Below are 21,211 nucleotides of genomic sequence, written 5' to 3'. Positions count from 1 at the left end.
TTTTACTTTTTTAATGCAGCTGACGTCAAAATAAGGCGAGACTGTGAAAAGGTCGGCCTAGTGGCGATTATTGGCTTTGCTGTAATCTGTTTTTACCTGTGTAAAACTCAGACAGAAAGTTTTAAACAACTAAATCAAASTAATTTAACAAAGATATTTTAAAAATAAGAGTTTGATGTGCTTTGTGTGGTTAAGTGAGTTAAACTATAAAAGAAAAGTTTTAAAAAGGTTTTTAAAATCCATGTTAAAATTTCTTCTGCAAAAGCCAAAAAGATGCAAGATGCAATGAAATATCAAGCTTTTTTCACGTGAAACTACAATGAATTTAGGTGGAAATACAGATGATGTCACTGAACCTACATGTTGCCAAAGATAGAAAGAAATGGTAGACAATGCATTTACTTACAGCCATTTCTAAATGTGTTACTAACTTCACTTTGCATAAGTAGGATTTCAGGATTGTTGATGCATCCAAAACTTTCACCCATTTTATCAGTCACCTTCATCCAACACTTGCAACACAGGACCCATGGAAGTAGGGGACAGGCAGACATCTGGAGGTTTCACAATGGATCCACGCTAGTAATCTTGATGCAGTATTCCTCTGGGTAAAAAATGGGACCCATGTGGGTCCAAAATGTGTTGCACAATTTAAAAAAAGAAAGAAAAACTGTTCTGATACCCATTTGAAAGAAAAAGCCACAGTGAGCCATTCAAGTTTGAAAATCAAAGATTATTAAAAGTTTAATGACAACAACAACCACTCATTAGGTAGCATCAACATTGTCTAATGAGCTAACAGAGCATTAGTGCCTAAAGCATGATGAACACATAGTAACTAATCAATCAGCACAGCTTGTTCTGTAACAGAAGCTTTGAGGACTCAGGAGATCGAGGTCACTGCATCGCCTGTATGAAAGACGTCACCTACAGCAGCTAACGGCTAACAGCAGCTTTCCACACGGGCACAGCAGTGGGACCCCTTCACAGAAATCACAACCAGCATAGTCAGTTGATCTCCAAAAATTAAAAATCACATTACGGAGAAGCAGTTTGCAGAACGATGAGTGCAGAAACACAACCAGCTTCACTGATCAAACGTAATATATGCAAAAAGCTAAACTAGGAAAATTCATAAAGCTATGGGAAATCATCTCTACCGTAACATAAACAGCCCTATTTTGTTTAGTTGCTGAGGAAGACTTTAACCAGCTAATCAATCTTATACACTGCAAAGAGGAGGCGGAAAGAGAGAAAACTGCACTAGTCATTTCTCATAATACAACACTGAACAAATCTGATTTCTTTAAACTCAAAGTGCAAAACAATGCACACAAAAAAAATAAACACAGGACAGCTTATTTAAATAAAAATTCAAACAGAAAATCCTACTACATCCCCCAGAAACCACTAGGAGTTTAAATTAACTGTTCTCACAAATAGAAAGACAACCAATCAGAACTATAGAGCTGTAATTCAGTCAGAAAATCCAATCTGCAAACTTTATTTCTGTGTCCTTAAATAAAGTGCGAACAGCAGCTGCTCATATTTCCCACTCTTCTCATCAGGCAGCCCTAGTGCATACATTAATTTGGTCCGAGCTTCTGAGCCCTGATTTATGTCTTTATGCAAACTTAAATCCCAATTATTTATATTAAGCAACTTAAATGCTTATAACATTCATCTATGGTGTGAATTCTTATCAAAAGTGGCACCAGACATCAGCATCTGCCTCGTTTAGGGTACGAAAGCCTGATATTCAAATTCTCAGTTATTACTCAATATGTAAATGCATAACACGGTTAAGTTTTATTTGCACCTAAAAAGCAACAAGATGCTTTTACTTCCCTGCTCTGGTGGGTTTGTCTAAGAATGAGCTTTCAAACTTTAAAAAATATATGATTGCAACTCTGTTATGTTTATGGTAAGAAAAGACAGTTGGATCTGTTTTTTTAAGACAAATTCCTAAAAAATAGCTTGATAAGGATTGAATCCTGTGTTGTTCTTCAAAGGTATTAGTATGAATTTAGCAAATTCACATAGCTGTTCCCTTCCCTACCTGGTCTCACTGCTTTTTTTAGTAGTACGGCATAATCATGTCAGTGTTTGCCTCGTCGTTGAAGAAAAAAATAAATAAATCGGACTTCAAGATTCTGAAAGGATAAAAAGTACCTTCATCAAATGTACGTGTCAGTACATTTAAACCATGTTTCAGTCAGAAAACTGGGAAGACAGGAGGTATAAATAAAGTACGCTGCCACAGATACACAGATCTCTACTGCTGCACACATGACAGAGGGATGATGGACTGGAACAACGAGACAATGGACCTTAGCAGCATCGGAGCAGTGCAGTCTGGATGGTGAAAGCTGTGCAAAATGGCATTTAGAGGTCTGAGAGCTTTTAATGGTGGGACTGTGAGGAAGAGGATGGAGAGGAGGAGGAAGGCTGGGTGGGCATCAGGCTGTGTGTGCGTGAAGGTCGCTGCAGTCGCTGCTGCTGGTTGGTGGAGCCAGAATCAAACAAATCCGAAAGCGGACTGCCCTCAGTGACCTTCATGTCCAGCTGGGCGGGACACTCGAAGTGGACGCAGTGGAAAACCTGCAGAGGCGTTAAGGCAGAGGTCAAAACACAGCAAACATCCTGAGATCTAGTTCAGATTTAAAAGATCTGCACTGGCAGCAGAGACACCAGAAACAGGGAGAACAGAATAATTCTCTAGAATGTTAAGAAAGCAGATTTTCAGCTGCTCAGGTACCTCGTTAGCAGTGTTATGGGTCCCAACGATACGGACGAAGGAAGCGGGCTGATTCTCAAACTTCAAAGTCTGCCATGATCTGCAACAAATGTTAAAACAAATAAGTTTTACACTGTCCTTTAATTTGTCCTTTAATCCTACTTCAGGATTGAGCCAACAGATCACAAATATGTTTTCTTTCATTTATATTTGCAGAAAACGATCCAGTTCAGGAAAAACCCAGAAAAAACTTTGATTGTTGCTCCGTATAACCAAGTCTCACAGCACATTTAACTTCCCAAGAAGGGGGCAGCCACCATTTAATGATAGTTGCAAAACATCCTTGGATATTTCAAATTTTGTGTATTACTGACAATCATCCAGCTATGGAAACATTCAACATCTTTATTATTTTCTGGTGTGTTTAAAACTTTCCGCCTGTGGAGATTGATGTGTGTGACCAGAAAACATCTAATGGTTTCCGTTTGGGAGGAAATGACATCACTACAACATTCTACTGAAGAACCCTGTTTGTTAGGTTTAGTATGATTCTAGTTTCTCATTTAGAAATAAAAAACAATGTAACCTAGTTGGCAATCAAACATGGCACAATTCTGTAGACACCATCTACTGGTGGTACTATAGAGGTGCATGTTACTGTGAGCGTTATGAGTCTTTGGTCTACCTTGCCTAAAGTCCTTGGCCCAGTTTCAAGGTATTAAATTGCAAAGTCCTTTTTTTAGGTCATATTTGATGTGCATAGCATTTTTATAACAGCTGAAGGAAACATAGTTACATGCTTGTTCTATAAAACTGCACTGAGTGCCTGGAAAATACACAACACCGTCCCTTTAAATAACTTCAACAAGAAAAAAAAAAGTTCAAACAAATAATTTTAGACAGTAAATATCTGCATTTTAGAAGAAAACTGAGCCATTCTGACAGACTTAATTTTTAATGCAGCGATTCTATCTGTATTCTTACGTTTACTCGCTCTTTGTTTAATTGTCAGGATTTAACATGACATTAAAAGCTTAAATTCATGACAGCTTCAGATAAAACCGAGTCCTGCTGAGGTTTAGCAGGAGTTGGAGCATTAAGAATGAGAAGTTCCTCACTGGCAGGGAACTCTGGTGCAGTCGACCACCTTCGTCCACTGCTGCTGATTGGTGGAAACTTCAATGTAGTAACTATAGGAACGCTCGTCACAGTCCCAGAGGAGCAGCCTGGATCAACACAGGGAAACATGATCAGTAAAGTCAGATTTACTTTAACATACAGAATGAAATGTGAGCTCAAAGTCTGTAAGGCAGATTTTACATATATTAATATCACTCACTCCTCAGTTTACACCTCTAATATTAAGACAAGACATCTTAAAAAAAAACTTAACTACTTTTAGTTAAAAACAGAAAAGCATTGTTAACTCCTACCATAGGAACAGTAGGATAAAGTGTCTCTGACAGCGGAACCGTTTAATACGGTGTTGGAACCTGACCCGGTACCCGACCCATAACCGACCTTAAGGATCCGATGGAGTAGGGCTGGGCCAGCTGGATGACGATGGCTCCGGAGCCCAGCTGATGACATGTGTAGCCTGAGTCCCAGTCGTAGTTCCGAGTGTCGCCGTTCAGCAGGGCGTTTCTGCTGCGGCTCACCCCCTCGACCACACTGGCACAGGCTGCGATGGTGGCGACGTTCTCACTGGGAACTGGGAACAGTGGGAGGATGTGACGTTTGAGTCCAGGGATTTCAGAGGAACGTTAACGTCCTGACGCATGAAACCAGATAATATAAAACAAGACATCAGCCACAAACTTACCCACAAGGCCGTTCTCCAGCGTACATGGTCGGTTAGTGAACATGCATTCAAAAGCTACAAGGTGAAACACCTTGTTGACAGTGTTGTGTGTTCCAACGATGCGAACATATCTGCAGACACAAGAAAAAAACAAATCTAATAAGAAAAACATCCAATATCTGAAGACAAGAAAACAACAAAAAAACAGGAGACTAAAATAAATCACAGACATTTTGGTTCCATGATGCTACAGAGGATGAGCAACATTTTTTTATTTTTATGCACTTTAAGAAAACATAAATCACTTTTAATTTCTAAAATACATTTATTTTGAGTGAGATAACCAGCTGTTAAAAAAATTAGACAATAGAAATTCCATCCATCCATTTTCTTGCACCCTTGTCCCTCAGTGGGGTCAGGAGGTGCTGGTGCCTCTCCAGCTAACGTTCCGGGCGAGAGGCGGGGTCACCTGGACAGGTCACCAGTCTGTCACAGGGCAACACAGAGACACACAACCAAACACACACACACTCACACCTAGGGGCAATTTGGAGAGGCCAAATAACCTGACAGTCATGTTTTTGGACCGTGGGAGGAAACCGGAGTACCCAGAGAAAACCCACCATGCACAGGGAGAACATGGAGACTCCATGCAGAAAGACTGGGGCCGGGAATCGAACCCAGAACCTTCTTGCTGCAAGGCAACAGCTCTCAATAGAAATTCCAAAATATTAAAATATTCTTTTTTGATTTCTCTAAAAATTTTAAATTTTAACACAGTGAATCAGGATCTATCTAAAAATAAAAACAGCTCATATGCATCTTTTTCAATCTAGAAATATGAACAAAAACATCCTAATTAACAGATCTTTAATAACTCTGTCTCACATTGTAAAGTTTTCAAGCAATAAAAGAAAAGTTTAAACCGCCAAATGCCAAACATTAAATCTGTGCATGAAAAAGTCCAAACTCAAACATTTGTACATAAACTCCCTTATACATCCTGTAGTAATGAAGACAATCTGTTTTTATACCATTAACAGCATCACTGCTGAAGCTGACTGTTTGCAGCAGCAAGCATATAAAGGCTGTGAATGAGTTATCTCATCATGCTTGTTTGCATCCATCACAACTGGAGCTAGTTCCTGGTAACGTTAGAATCAGCTGTTGGATTTCCACGGCGACTCCCAGTTAAACAACATTATCAAATTACTGATTAACAGATTAGAAATAACATAAAACCAAATAACTAAAGATTAAACTTAATTACAATTACAACAAAAATGTAAGTCAAGCCTAAATTGATTGTTTTTGTTTTTTACTAATATATGTGCAATATAGGGCTGCACAGTGGCGCAGTTGGTAGAGCTGTTGCCTTGCAGCAAGAAGGTTCTGGGTTCGATTCCCGGCCCCGGTCTTTCTGCATGGAGTCTCCATGTTCTCCCTGTGCATGGTGGGTTTTCTCCGGGTACTCCGGTTTCCTCCCACAGTCCAAAAACATGACTGTCAGGTTAATTGGCCTCTCCAAATTGTCCCTAGGTGTGAGTGTGTGTGTGCATGAGTGTGTGTCTCTGTGTGTCTCTGTGTTGCCCTGCGACAGACTGGTGACCTGTCCAGGGTGACCCCGCCTCTCGCCCGGAACGTTAGCTGGAGATGGGCACCAGCAACCCATCCGACCCCACTGAGGGACAAGGGTGAAAGAAAATGGATGGATGGATGTGCAATATAAACCCGTCCAGAGTTTCAGCTCACATAGTTTAACTCATCATCTTACAGGACTGTCACACTACAGATTCCACCTGGTGAACATGAAATCATCTACAGGGCGAAACAAAACTTTTAGCAGGAATATCTGGAAATATTAACAAGTTATATTCAACAGACCGTTGAGGTGTAACCACAGTGAGTGGAACTGAAACAGGAACTGAACCAGGAGAAACATAAAAGTTTAGTTTACCTGCAAACTCGTGGTGTGAAGTACAGATTCTGCCACGATCTGCAGAGGTACTTGGAGTGGTCGATGACCCGCACCCAGTCCAGCTCATCCATGGAAACCTCGATGTAGTACGAGTACGACCTGAAACAGTCAATGTCATAACCTACTGGTTAGATTTACTGAAAACTGGTTTAACTGTCTTTAGAATGAGGATGTAACCAGTTAAATCAGTCCGTGCCTCAAACTGAGCAGATGTTCTAGATAAACTAAATCATGTAACATTTCTAAAAGCAACAGTTATCAGCCAGAGTTGAACTTCTTTTGGTGATGCAGGCCGTCTCACCGGCTGTCTCTGTCCCACAGCAGCAGCCGGATGTGGTTGATGATGGACGGCTGGCCCAGTTTGACCTGGATGCCGGAGCGACCGTCCTCCTCGATGGGGTGTCTGGAGAAGCCGTGGTCCAGGTCGTAGTTCTGCGTGTCTCCGTCCAGCAGAGCCGACTTCAGCTCTCCTTTGACCACCTGCGCTCCGTGCTTCATGGTGGCGATGTTCTCCTCCGGGACTGGGATCAGACACAGAGACAGTGATGTAGAAAGGCTGAATCCGCCCTGCGGGTCCGGACAGAGCAGAACTCACTGAGCATTCCCCGGTAGTTCAGGTCCATGTTGCGGCTCTCTGAGCGGCTCTTTATGGCGTCCAGCAGGTCGTCGGGGCTCACCAGGCCGGACGGCCGCACAACGTTCAGCATCTCCGTCAGAGTCATGAGCGGCAGCCGCACCGCTGACATCACTTCCTGTGTGTCCACCCCGTCCTCGTGCTGCTGGCACCACCGGCACAGAGCCTGGAAGATCTCCTTCTCACTGGCAGCAAACGAGTCCCGACGGACCACAGTCAGCAGCGCCACCTGGAGGACATTCAAATGAAGCACAGGTGGGATTTAAAAAGCCAACAGAGCTGAAACCATTAATAAAATGATCAATGATTGAAATAATTGTTAACTAATTTAGGAATCGATTAATGTCCTCAGACAAAGACCATCTGCTGGAAGAACAACAAATATAAAAAATGAATTTAATTGTTAATTTATTTATATATTTTAACATACTTTAAATATTGTATAAAAAAAACTTAAGCTGTTAAATGAAAACTCAGCAGAATATGGAAATTTTATATCTGATTAATTGTCAAAATAACAGACAGAATAATCAATTAATTGTTAGCTGCAGCCCTAAAACTTTGCTTTTAATATTATGTCAAACTTTATAATTTAGTGTATTATAGGACAAGAATACAATCAAATAATAAAAATGAGTTGTAGAGATAACCTGACATAATGTTGGAACTTTTCAGAGCAATAATGACATAAGAAATAACAATCAGAGCAGATTATTCTAAAATACAAATAAAAATGTTAAATGGACCTACACAGCTTGTGTGAATGTTTTCTCTGGACTGCAGCAGAGAGTAATGAGCTCCATCATGTTACCTTGGAGAGCGACAGAAAGCCGTCAGAGTTGAGAACCTCTGGCGCGTGTCTGTCCATGTACGAGCAGCATGCCTCGTTGAGCACGCTCAGGCAGTACAGGCTGGCCACGTCGAACACCAGACACACGTTGTTGATGTGCAGGATGGTGCGCAGGAACTCGCAGGTGGAGTCCTCCAGAGGCTGCAGGCCGTAGCGGTGAGCCAAGCCCAGGAAGTCCAGCAGCACCTCTTCCCGGGCAGAACTGAGGCTGGCCCGGCCCGTGTACAGGTAGTTCAGCAGCATGGAGAACGCTTCGGCCCGGGTCTCCTCCAAACGAACCTCAGCCTGGGGCTGGGACTCCTTCATCCCACCGTACAGCAAGGCCCTGAAGCAGCCACAGAGATCAGAGCAATAACTGCATTTAACAGTCGATATATAACTCATGGATGTAGACGGCTATACAGGGAAATTAATTCTTAAAAGCTGAAGGAACAAGACTGATAAGAACAGAATCAGGTGTATGAGGACCATAGATTATGATCATTTATGTCCAAAACAATATAATCATTTAATCTGCAGGGAAAAAACAGATCATCTTTGATAAGCCGAGACCTTATTTACAATATTTATGTCCAGAAATTAAAACTGGAACCAGATATTTCTAAATAATTTAGCTACACGCCAAGTATATGAAGGGTGGGTATTCATGTAATGTCTATTCTATATAGAACTACACTGCTCATAATGGCAGCATGTGGGAGTAAACCTGTTACACTGAGAAGTTTGGTTGAGACATTGCTTTTGTTGATGCGCAGCCATGACAACAATGTTTTTAACAACCAGAGAAAGTTCAAAACCTCTCGTCATAATGGGCATAGATCATATCCCCCTACTCCAACATCTCTCTGCCCGCCTTTATGACCAAACAGCCAGACAGAGATGTAAAGAGGAGCGCCAAAGCAAATGAGGTGGATTAGCAGTGCTAGCCAAGAACTGATGGTTTCTTCCAGGTCATGTTACTGAGGAATATCATCTCTACTGCCCTGATATTGACCTGTTAGCATGAAGGTATCTTCAGATTAGTTGTAAGACTGACTGCTACTGGAGACCACTTCAGCCCACAGCATCACCATCCACAACTAATTTTTGAATATCCTTGGATGGTACGATAAAAATAAACTTTTGGTATAAACAACATTTTTAACTGAATTAAATACTAGTGGAAATGTTTCAGTTGTAGCTATGCTTTTTCAGAATGAAATTTGAATCTATTCAACTTAAATTGGTGCATGTCATGTCAGCAACATAATGTGTCTCATGGCAAGAAGAGACAATAAACATGATTATTTCAAAACAAATATATTTAGTTTTTATAGAAAACTACTTCATGTAGTATTTCAGAAGTTTAATTAAAGCCCACCAATTGCAGAGATCCCATAGAAAAACAGCAGGACCGATGGACCTGGACTGGTACCTGAAGTAGTGGCATCGAGCAGCCAGGATGACCCGGTGCGCCGGGAACCTCTTCCCCTCCACAACGAAGGTGACGTCGCTGTACTCCTCTCCCACCACCAGAACCCCGAGCTGCTCCGACAGCAGGTGGATGTGGTCGATCTCCGACACGGAGGCCAGAGGCCGCAGAGGGTGACTGTTGCTCATGGTCTAAGGTTTCCCCAGACACATCTGACACAGAGCAGACATGCAAACAAACCCAGTGACTGAAACCTGAAGCAGACTGGACATTTTCTGGAACCTCCCACCGTTAGCATGCTACATGCTAACAACACTGAACTCGGCGGTTCAGCAAGAAATATGTGATTAAACAACAAATGTTTTACCCAACAGTTCATATATGTTAGCACATGTAAAATATTAAACACAAGAAAGTGATATTTCATAGACTGTGCCGGTTTGTAGCCGCTAACAAACGGCTAACTGATCACCAGGATCGTTTGTTAATGCAATTCTGCGTTTAAAACTTACCGAACTACTAACAGCCACTTCCGGTTGTGTTTTCAGCTGTTTTGATAAATAAAGACGGAGTTAATTGTTCGCGATTTGAAAAATAAAATAAAACCCAGCAAAAATTCAAGGTTCGGCCGACATCACAACACTGGAAATTGATACTGTTACCACGGAGGAAAACTTCCGGTTCCTGCCACAGTTTGAACATAAACCGCAGCGCCACCTCGTGGATTGGAGAACGTTTTACACATCAAATCTGAAAAGGAGACAACAGGAGCCTGACCAAACAACTTSATTTATCTTTTCTCATCCATTTTCAAATTAAATTAACTTGTTCTTCAGTTTCTATGATAGCAGATTATATGTTGTATATAAACTTTTCTTCATTGCATTTTATGGTCTATTTATCTTTTGTGGTTTATTGATTTTCTCCAGTCATAAAAATTAGTCAACAAAATTGTCTTGTCTTCTTTATTAAACATATATACAAATACAATAAAAATGGAGAGCTTAATTTTCTCTTGAATTTTATGGACAAAAACAGCACAAGGCATTAATACACACCCCTTCACATGTAAACTGTATTCACATTTCACCAGCAGGTGGCATCACTCAAACACGATGTAAGAAATGAGCTTTATTATCCGGAAACCTGTAATTATTCTAGCAGAAAATAAAAGGACTTCTCTAAAAATCATACCAATCATCAGTCCCTTACAAGGATCACCAATAAATGATTAAACAAATGAGTTTCTGTGCAAACTTTAGCTCTCAAAGCGTCTCTTTGCACACATCTACTTCTCTAAGATGGTGGCTTCTTTTAAGAAATATGACTTCCCCTCTAACTTGAGGGTTAGAGAGCTGTTCTCCTTTTGTGTGCAGCTTCAAAATGACGACAGCTGTTAAGACTTTTACAGTTCCGCATCTCAGTTACTCTGCTGGACGGAGTCACTTATGATACTAAAATACTAATTATATCACATCCATTTCTTCAGGCTCAGACAAAATGGAATGAAATGAATAAATAAATAAATATTAAACACTGAACCTGCAAAATAAAATTCCTGGTTTTCAGTTTGAAATTGGAATTTAAAACAAAACAAACATTGCAAAACTTGGTTAAACTTGGTAAGTCATAGTAATCAACCATAGCACAGCTAAACAAGTGCAATATACATTATTTTCACTCTTTTATGCAGTTATCTAAATTAATAATGAGACATTTCCCCCTTTTTTCAACAATGCACGCCTGTAACAGTAAATCTAGCATTTAGCTCCTTCATGGGACCTCAGACTGTTTGTTTGGTTTCTTGATGGAAGCATAGAGGCTGCTGGGATCCATGTCTGGAGCTTTCATGGTGCTGTATGTCACAGCTTCACCTTCATCATTTTTATCCTGCAGAAACAGAAAAGAAGCAGCAGCTCTGGTCAGAGGTTTGCATACACACATCATATTTATGTTGCAAATGAATTTCTAAATTAAAACAAGACCTACAATAACTTTGAATAACACAGGATAAAGAAATTCAAACATTCTAAATGTATACAGACGTATACAGACTGTGTCCACTTTTAGGTCAAATGTTCTCTTTTGCAAGATGCACATGGTCAAATATGCAACTTTCAAATATGCAACTTTCTATATAATTGACAAGTTAGAAACAAGAACAGAGACGTGTTACCCTGCTGCCGCTGGACTTCTTGGTGTAGCTGATGGAGGCGTAGGAAACTCCATTTTCTTGATCAACCTGCAGAGAGTGAGAACYGCTCAGGAACAGGTGATGCATGCAGACATGTTACTTCTCCTAAACAGTGTAGCTTATGTCTCAAGATAGCTCTCTTTTCACTTCTCGTTTCACATTTTCCTTTTTCTGTCACACAGCAGCTCACAGAATCTTCAGCTTAATTTTTAAACAATCTTCTACAACGAGCAGCATTTACATAGATTTTAGGGAACTAGAGAGGTCATTTATGTTGCTGATTTTCAGAGGCAGATTGAGTCTCTGCAGCTCTAAGAGTTACACCCTGTAGAAACATACAGTCAGATTAATCTGGGTCAGTTTTTCAAAATGCTATTTCAGATATTTTACAACCAAAGTGGAACTAAATTCAGACGTCATATATCCTGAGATAAACAAGATAATAATCAATTTCATACATGTTTATCTGCAACAAACTTCCTATAATTGTCTCTTTCTTTACATTTTGTAAAGTAAAACAAGAACATTTTTTAAACTCACGTCATTGGAAGTTTGTTTAGCTTTGCGGCCTAAAAAAAGAAAMATATTTCAGATTAGCCTCTTAAGTTTCTTCAGAAGTTAAATTCAGTTTAACTGAATGTCTTGGACTTAAAACTCACCTCTAGTTCTCTTTAACAGGATGAACAGAGTTATTATCAAGGCCAGTAGAAGCAGAGGCAGAGTGATGTACAACCACAGAAAACCTGGTGGGGAAAGTGAAATGTCAWTAAAAGAATCATTCTGAGGTTAATTTGTGATTAAAAGCAACACTAAATGTGAACAAGTAAAACTTACTTTGTTCCCCATCTGGAGGACGTGTTGCAACAATGCTTCTTAGAAAAAATTGTTTTATGTGATTAATATATTTGTGTAAATTTGTCATAATTTCTCACCTGATGGACGAGAGCTGAAGGTAAAAAGCTGAACTTTATCTTCTGTCTTTACTTCACACTTGAACGYGTTAAACCTTGATGTGTAAATGTAATGAGACGTCTGGAAGGCGACAGCAGCAGAGCAGGAAGATGATGATTCTGTAAAAGCGTTGTTGTTTTTATCCACATTCTTACCACTAAACAACCACTTCACTGAGTGTTTACATTGTTCATCCGTCWCCACAGAGCAGGTTAATGTCACTCTGTTCTGGTTCTCTTGTTCCGTCACTGAGGAGGATTTGAAACAGAAAAGTAGAGTAACTATGGTTACTTCAGGTGATAATGTTATCATAATTAGATAACATTATGATTCTGCTGTCAGCAGGTTGTTGTCACTAAAAGCTGAAGATGAAAATATTTTATAATACTCACAGCGAACGAGAGAAAGACGAACTGAAGCATCTGGACCTGATTGACTTCCTGATACATACTGTCTGCAGCTGTACAAACCAACATCCTCATCTGTGACGTTCTTTACAACCAGAGAACAGTTTGCAGAAACACTCAGTCTGTCTGATCTGGTATTCATAACCTTCCCATGACCAACTAACTCTTCAGTTTGTCTTGATGAGTTGCTGTAGTTCCAGGTTGTTGTGTCACAGTTACTGTGAACCTTGATCACATTTTCACAAGACAAAGTGACGTCATCTCCAGCTCTGACAGTGTAGGAGAGTAAGCGATGTTGGCTCAGAGCTCCTGATGACATGAAGCAGAAATATCCACATAAGAAATATAAATAAAGAATAACTGCAGAGACATTTTACATCCTCTAGATTATCAACAGGAAGTTAAACTCAGGTTCTGCTTCATGAAACTACCAACATGATGCATCGATGAATCAGTTACATTAATGATGAAATGAAGAGAATTTAATAAACTGTAGTTGTTCATAGTCTCACCTGTAAACTGCAGGATGAGAAACAGAAACATTTTCCTCCACGTTGAATCCTCCATGGCTTCTTTCTGCTTCGTCGTCTCTCTGCTTCCTGAACAACTATGAAAACTTAAGCTCTTAACCCACGATGTTTCTACTTCCTGAACTTATTCAGATTTTAGCTTCGTCATGGAAGCTGCAACGCTTTGCACCACAGCTGGTGGTTGAATGTAGAAATGTTTGGTCAGTTTCTGTAACCTTCATTTTGTAACCAGTATGAGCTGCTGTGTGTTTAAGACACTGACATGCTGTAAATTTACAACAAAAATAGATAAAGGGACTCATCTAACTGGACATGATCTTATTGTGGATTAGTGACAAAAATAATGGATTTAGGAAACATTGATCAAAATGTCCATATTAAGATATTAATATTTACACAAAGGTCTAAGAAAGGGTTAATGAAAAAGTGTTTTAATGCTAAAATGGATTAAAAATCTTACTGAATATATCTACTGATATACTAATTATTGATTTTTAACATTTCTGAACAGAAATCATGCTGAGAACAATCAAAGTAACTGGCGCCCCCTTGTGTTCAATATGAGCAAGTACTATATGATAAGGAGTGTTTACATTTTAAACTTTCACGGAAAATGTTTTACAGAATCTAAAAAGTGTAATGCAAATAAATAAAACTGTTACATAAAGAGTAAAAAATACCAATCAGTAAATACTAAAAAAATATTTGTCTTGAATTTATTAATATAAAAACTAATCGATTCCCACGGTGTAACATGTGATAAAGTGGAGCCATTTTTTGAAAACAGGAAGAGGTTGATTGTTTGAACATATGTGGTTAAAAATGTGTGTAACAATTGACTGCATTTTACCCAATTTGTTGAGTATCAATGTTAAAAATGACCTTCATGATCGTTTTTTCGGTTTACTGCTCTGCTACGTTTTGTGTTGATGCAGAAGGTAAATATTCTGGTGTGAGAACTTGGGGTGGATTCATGCAGATCTGAAGATGTTTTCTGCTCTCCTTCTGTCTGCGATCATTAAAACAGGAAGTATTTTCATGAGAATGTGGTGGCAGAAGCAGCAGCTCTGAATGTGGTAAAATGACTTCAGTCTCTGTGTAACACAGTGGTTCTTAACCTTTTTTGAGGTACCGAACCCCCCAGTTTCATATGCGCATTCACCGAACCCTTCTTATTCCAACCCCCCCTCCCGACACACAAAATACTTTGCGGTATTCTGATTTAGTAACGTAATTATATTAGCTGTGTTACCACCCCCACACCACTAGAGGCAGTACCAACCCCGAAAAGATGCGACTAAGGAGCAGATTTAGACTATAGAATTTGGTAAAAACTGAGTTTTGCTGAAGTAAATAAAGACACAAGTTGAAATCCATGCTGAGAGAGGAGCTCCTTCAATCAGGGCTCCTCCGCAGCTCTGATTGGCTAAGCAATGTAACGTGATCCTCTGATTGGCTAAGCAATGTAACGTGATCYTATGATTGGCTAAGCAATGTAACGTGATCTTCTGATTGGCTAAGCAATGTAACGTGATCCTCTGCTGCAAGTGATGGCGAAGCGGCGCGTCGTCACGACTTTACATAAGTGTCTTTACCTCCGCGTCAGAGGCTCCGCCGAACCCCTGAGACCGACTAACCGAACCCTTGGGGTTCGATCGAACCCAGGTTAAGAACCACTGGTGTAACAGCAGCATCATGCAACCATTTACTGCATCTAAAGCTGTGTCTGCTAAGTTTAAAACTGAATATAGTCTAAAATTCAAGATAAAAAATTAGATTGTTATCCCCAAACATTTTGACAAATTATCTGTAAATTAATGATAAGAAGTTCTGTTTAACTCACCAACAGGCTAAGGTTGATCAGATGTCAACAACAACTAATAAAGAATCAATTCTACAAATTAAAGACACTGCATTGTGTTACATAATTTAAGTTTATTAACAAAATGTCAATTCACAATACAAGTCATTTCAGCTGCTTCACACGTAAAGGAAAAAATAATCCAAAAATAATTAAAAAGTGAGTTTTGAACCTCTGGAAAAGTTTTATTTCTCTATATTGTTCCATAGAAATGTGCAAACAGACCAACAAGTAGATAAGAACAGAACATATACGGTTAACTATGCATGGTAATGGCAGCATCATGCCTCATTTTGGGTAATAAAAGCAAAGCAAATAAATCCAAAACAACATTTGCTTAACATATTACACAATGCACCAAATGCTGACAATTTAAGGCGGATTAAAAGGACAAATGTTTACACTCGACAAAGGGCAGACCAGATGGGTCCCATATGGGTTTGTCCGCGGGTTCCATGGTGGCCCCACATGGGTTTGCCCATGTAGGGCCAGAGCCTACATGGGCAAACCCATATGGGACCCATATATCAGCCCTCCTTTCCCCCATATGGGGCCCACCTAGGCATGCTGGCAGGGGTGGAAATCTATAACGGATCTATAACTATCCCTCATGGAGCTCAGGGAAACTTCTGATCACTGGATGATAAACTAACTGATGAACCTGATATGAAGCGATGATGTAAATCTGACTGTAGGTGGCAGTAAATATGCTGCTGTTGAGAATAAATTATTCTGTTTTTCTTTTCTTTTAGTTAGTTGCAAAACTAAAGCTAAAGGAAATGACATGTTAGGAACCGCCCTCAAAGCTGAGGTTAAAGGTTATGACACACTGGACGCCCTGTTTAGGGCGTAGCTTAGATAGAAGCTAACAAAGGGAATGGAAAACTTTTATTTGATCCCATTTTGTTCTAAAGGTAGCATGAGAAATGGACCAGCTGTATTTTAATAAACGGACTTCATGAATTCAACTCACTGACTTCTTCAGCCTCATGCATCACAAACTCAGCATGGAGAAAATATAATCCTCCACACTGTTCAGTTACTGCTTTACTCATCAGGATGACATCATCAATTTATGACGCTCTGCAACACAAAGCAGGAAATAATTAATTTTTTGAATTATCTATTAACAAAATTGATATTTTATCTGAAAAATAATCTGCTCATTAATCTCTTCTTATGCTAACCCTTATTTTAAGATGTTGTAACATTTCAGCTGTTATTCTTTGACATATTTAACGTGAAGCAGTTTTTTATTACAACAGATAAAATTAAAACATAAAACCTGCTGATGTTTAGTTTCTAGATCTGCTGAGTCGGAGAAAAGCTGGAAGGTCAAACTGAAGAAGTTCTGGTGTTTTCATAGTTCAGAGCAGCTTCACATTCATCCTGACGCACCTGAGAGAAACACAAACAATTTATTCACATCTGACATTCATAAAAGAGATCAATGTAGAGGAAATATATGATCAGTTTACTATTAATTTAGCACTTAGATCAGAATTGATCTATTTGAAATCATGGCTAAATCAAGCAGCTGGTGTTTTTATAGTTTCCTGCATGATTAACTAAACTCCAGCTCCTCACATCGTCCTGGCAGATACATTTACTCAGGTCACATTTCCTTCACTCTGAAGGAAAAGAAACTAAAAACAAATTATTCATATTTAGTTTAAAAACTCACAGCGTTTTCATCCAGATGGGTTTTCCTCCCTAAAACAGAAGAACAAAGCTTCAGGTTTTCTAAAAACTCTGCATGTTTGTCCAGTTTTCACAATGACCTGTTGATACTCTGACCTTTAGTTCTGGCCCAGATGCTGATGATCACCACAGCTGCTATCAGAGCAGCCAAACCCACAGAACCAGACAGGAACCTCCACCAGTCTGCAGGTTCTGGTCAGATACAAGCAGAGAAACTGGAACAACAACTTTGATTGGTGGAAAATCAGTTAAAACTGCATGAAAGCAAACTATAATGAAAGACATAAAGCTGCAATATTTAAAGCTTTAAAACTAATAAACTTCATTTGTTGTTTAAACATGTCACTAATTGATAATTTAAGACTCACTTTGTTCCATTTTTTCAGCAAACGGTTTGTTTGTCCCTCCGTCTCTATAGACTGATGTTGTGGTCGTTGTTTTGTCATTTTCTAAAAAAGGAACATAAGTCAACAATATTTTTTATAGATATTTGCTTAATATAATTAAAATATCTAGAAGAGCCTTTAAACTAGTTGTCATAATTTCTCACCTGATGGACGAGAGCTGAAGGTAAAAAGCTGAACTTTATCTTCAATCTTTACTTCACACTTGAACGCGTTAAACCTTGATGTGTAAATGTAATGAGACGTCTGGAAGGCGACAGCAGCAGAGCAGGAAGATGATGATTCTGTTATTTCTTTGCTGTTTTTATCCACATTCTTACCACTAAACAACCACTTCACTGAGTGTTTACATTGTTCATCCGTCACCACAGAGCAGAATAATGTCACTCTGTTCTGGTTCTCTTGTTCCGTCACCGAGGAGGATTTGAAACAGAAAAGCAGAGTAACTATGGTTACTTCAGGTTATGAAATTATGATTCTGCTGTCAGCAGGTTGTTGTTACTAAAATCAGAAGATGAAAATATTTTATAATACTCACAGCGAACGAGAGAAAGACGAACTGAAGCATCTGGACCTGATTGACTTCTTGATACATACTGTCTGCAGCTGTACCAGCCAACATCCTCATCTGTGACGTTCTTTACAACCAGAGAACAGTTTGCAGAAACACTCAGTCTGTCTGATCTGGTATTCATAACCTGCCCAAGACCAACTAACTCTTCAGCTGGTTGACCTCGTTTTTTGTAGTTCCAGATTGTTGTGTCACAGTTACTGTGAGCCTTGATCACATTTTCACAAGACAAAGTGACGTCATCTCCAGCTCTGACAGTGGAGGAGAGTAAGCGATGTTGGCTCAGAGCTCCTGATGACATGAAGCAGAAATATCCACATAAGAAATATAAATAAAGAATAACTGCAGAGATATTTTACATCCTCTAGATCCGGATCAACAGGAAGTTAAACTCGGGTTCTGCTTTACGAAACTACCAACATGATGCATCGATGAATCAGTTACATTAATGATGAAATGAAGATAATTTAATAAACTGTAGTTGTTCATAGTCTCACCTGTAAACTGCAGGATGAGAAACAGAAACATTTTCCTCCACGTTGAATCCTCCATGGCTTCTTTCTGCTTCGTCGTCTCTCTGCTTCCTGAACMWCWRTGRRAACTTGAGCTCTTMACCCTCGATGTTTCWACTTCCTGAACTTATTTTTTAACTTCTTCATTCGAGCTGTGAAGTTTCACACCAGATTGTGGTTTGAAACAGAAACGTTTGGTCATCGTTTGCAGTCTTCATTTTTAAGCCAGAATGATCTGCTGGGAATTTACATCACAAATTGACACAGTTCACTTGATCTACTTTAATCAGCTTTAATCAATATTTTGTATAGTATTTTTAAATTACTTARGTGTCTTATTATAACATGTATGATGTATTTATGAATAAGCTTGCGTGCTGTGTTGATTAAAAATGTGATGGCGAAATATTTTTATGTTTTACACCAAAGCTAAATTTCACCATAAGAAATCCAAAGTGGGCAGCAGCGCCCCCTTGTTTTCAATATGAATATTTTTGAAACTCAAATAAAACCATGAGCTGTTTTACTGCAACCGAGAAAATGTAAAAGAAAAACAAACTTTTAAATAAAGTAAATAATAAAAACTTCAAAAAATATAAAACACACCATAAAAATACATKAATAAACCTGATAATAAACCAAGCAATGATGTAGAACCTCTAAACGGACAGTAGGTGGCAGTAGAGATGCTGTTATTTTAAACTAAATTCAATTCAGTTCAAAAATACTTTATTAATCAAAAAGGGAAATTAAGTTATTTGATTTGACAGCACAGAACCAGGAAATAGAAGCAGACATTTTATCTGGATAGTAAGAATCTATTCATTAAACTGTTTTTATTCTGATTTTCAGAAGTTAATGTACCATTTATGCATTTATTCTTTGACATGTTTAAAATGTGACTCTCTTTAGCCTCCACGGATTACAACTTCATTTACAAAAATATTAAAGTAACATTTAATATCAGGGAAAAATAAATATGTGTTGAGGAAGAATAACTGTAGAAATCATTTTGTTTTATCATTGATTTTTCTTCAAGTTGTTTTGATGCTAAATATTTTGACCTGGACACTAAAGTCAGTATTTTGCACTTATGAAGTTTTTTCTTCCATCTTGTTTTTATACCAAAAGATTAAGTGAAAATGTGCAAACAGAAAAATGAATCAATCAGCACAGAAGAGCGCAGATTTTTAAAGGGGTATGATATGTTTTCCAGGCATGTGTTGCAGTTTTATAGTGCAATGAGGAAACTGTGTTACTTTCAGTTGTTATAAAAATGCTGTGTGTATCAAAAATATTCTAAATGTTTATTATAAGTCAAATGTCTTGCTTGTGTGTATAAACTTTCTGAACAAAGTTAATTCCGATCATTTTAGGAAGTATTTAATTTTTAAATAAAGAGGATGTCTCTTTATGACTTTTAATCTATTTTTCAGAGCAATAAAACATATAAACACAGTAAAAAACTCTAAAACAAACATGTGACATCATGCACAGAAAGACAACATCTTGGATCAAAGTGGAACAAAAACTGTTTTGAAGAAGCAAAGCTGATGTTGAGCTTGTAGACATGGGCGGAAATCTCGCTTTAAAAGACATGAAGGATAAGATAAGTTGATGTAGTAGGAGTACATTTAAGGTACTACGTCATACAACTTGATGATGTAGTACCTAAAATATGTCTCTAGGTGGCAGTAAATAAGTTGTTCGATTACTGCTTGACTGAGGCTGATATAATTAATTCATAAAGCTCTGCAGAACAAAGTAAAAAAATAAATAAATTTTTAAATAAAAGAGAACATTTTGTCTGGAAACTGATCAGAAAGTAAGTTGCTGCTACATTTTAGGAAGCTGTTGTTTTTTATTATTTAAAATATAGCAATTTATGGTATATTTAGCTTCATTCAGATAAATTGTAATAACCACGCGGGTCAGAAAACAGTCCAAAGAATTTAAGTATCAAATAATAATAATAATAATGTAAATGACAACAAATTAATTTGAAATTAGAAAACAGGATAAAGACAAAAACTATCACAAAAATAATAAAAACAAAAATATGAAATACAAACAATAATTCAGCTGACCAATCAAAATGTGATACATTGTTTTACAGCAGCCCTTGACTATTTATGGTTCTGTATTTGTAGATTTTTCTGTGGATTGTGACTTCAAATTATTCTTAAATTGCCTATTTGCAGATTGTTTTTATAAAACACATATAAAATTGAGCATTTCTAAAAACATTGTAAAGAAAATGCAGCATGAGAACATTAAATACTTAATGATACAATCCAGGAGGACTGTTCATTTTATTTAATGCTGATTATCTGTAAACCAAAGAGTGGAGATAAAGAAGGCTGACTGGATGTTACCTGTTCTGGTTGTGGATATAAAAGTATATTTGGTGTTTGAATTATTAAAATAGGCAGTAATGAGAGTTTTTAGAAGGAGTCTGAAGTATTTCAGGATGTTTGTGTCCCTAAATCAAACACTGAGGGTCAAATGTAGTAACAATAATTTGTTCCTTTTCACAAAATAGCTTATTTAATATTCCAGATATGTTCATATGACTTGCTGAGTTCAGTCTGGTTTGCAGTGTTGTGGTCAAGACCACCTAACCCGAGACCAAGACAAGACCAAGACCAGATGCGGTCGAGTCCGAGAAG

At 38.4% G+C, this 21,211-nt stretch overlaps 1 protein-coding gene across 1 annotated transcript; it reads right to left on the bottom strand.

Moving 5' to 3' along the window:
* Positions 1-722: 722 nt before the first annotated feature.
* Positions 723-10,110, bottom strand: btbd9 (BTB (POZ) domain containing 9). Its single transcript, XM_008397172.1, has 11 exons — positions 9,924-10,110; positions 9,415-9,623; positions 7,962-8,325; positions 7,112-7,379; positions 6,818-7,037; positions 6,496-6,615; positions 4,560-4,669; positions 4,259-4,448; positions 3,856-3,963; positions 2,759-2,837; positions 723-2,601 (listed from the first exon to the last, which is right to left on the bottom strand). Exons 2-11 carry the CDS (start codon positions 9,597-9,599, stop codon positions 2,404-2,406), a joined length of 1,842 nt encoding a protein of 613 aa, XP_008395394.1. The 5' UTR covers positions 9,600-9,623; positions 9,924-10,110; the 3' UTR covers positions 723-2,403.
* Positions 10,111-21,211: the final 11,101 nt, after the last annotated feature.

This window comes from Poecilia reticulata, linkage group LG21 (genome assembly GCF_000633615.1).
Source record: "Poecilia reticulata strain Guanapo linkage group LG21, Guppy_female_1.0+MT, whole genome shotgun sequence".
Classification (NCBI taxonomy): domain Eukaryota; kingdom Metazoa; phylum Chordata; class Actinopteri; order Cyprinodontiformes; family Poeciliidae; genus Poecilia; species Poecilia reticulata.
The sequence above is the reverse complement of the archived record's forward strand: the minus strand, read 5'-3'. Positions and strand labels throughout refer to the sequence as shown.

Excerpts from the sequence above, each read along its gene's own strand:
- btbd9 (XM_008397172.1), bottom strand. The coding sequence starts at position 9,599 with ATGAGCAACAGTCACCCTCTGCGGCCTCTGGCCTCCGTGTCGGAGATC. Across the intron at positions 8,326-9,414 it reads GCTCGATGCCACTACTTCAG|GGCCTTGCTGTACGGTGGGA; the intron begins GTACCAGTCCAG and ends TGGCTGCTTCAG. Across the intron at positions 6,616-6,817 it reads CTGTGGGACAGAGACAGCCG|GTCGTACTCGTACTACATCG; the intron begins GTGAGACGGCCT and ends TGACTGTTTCAG.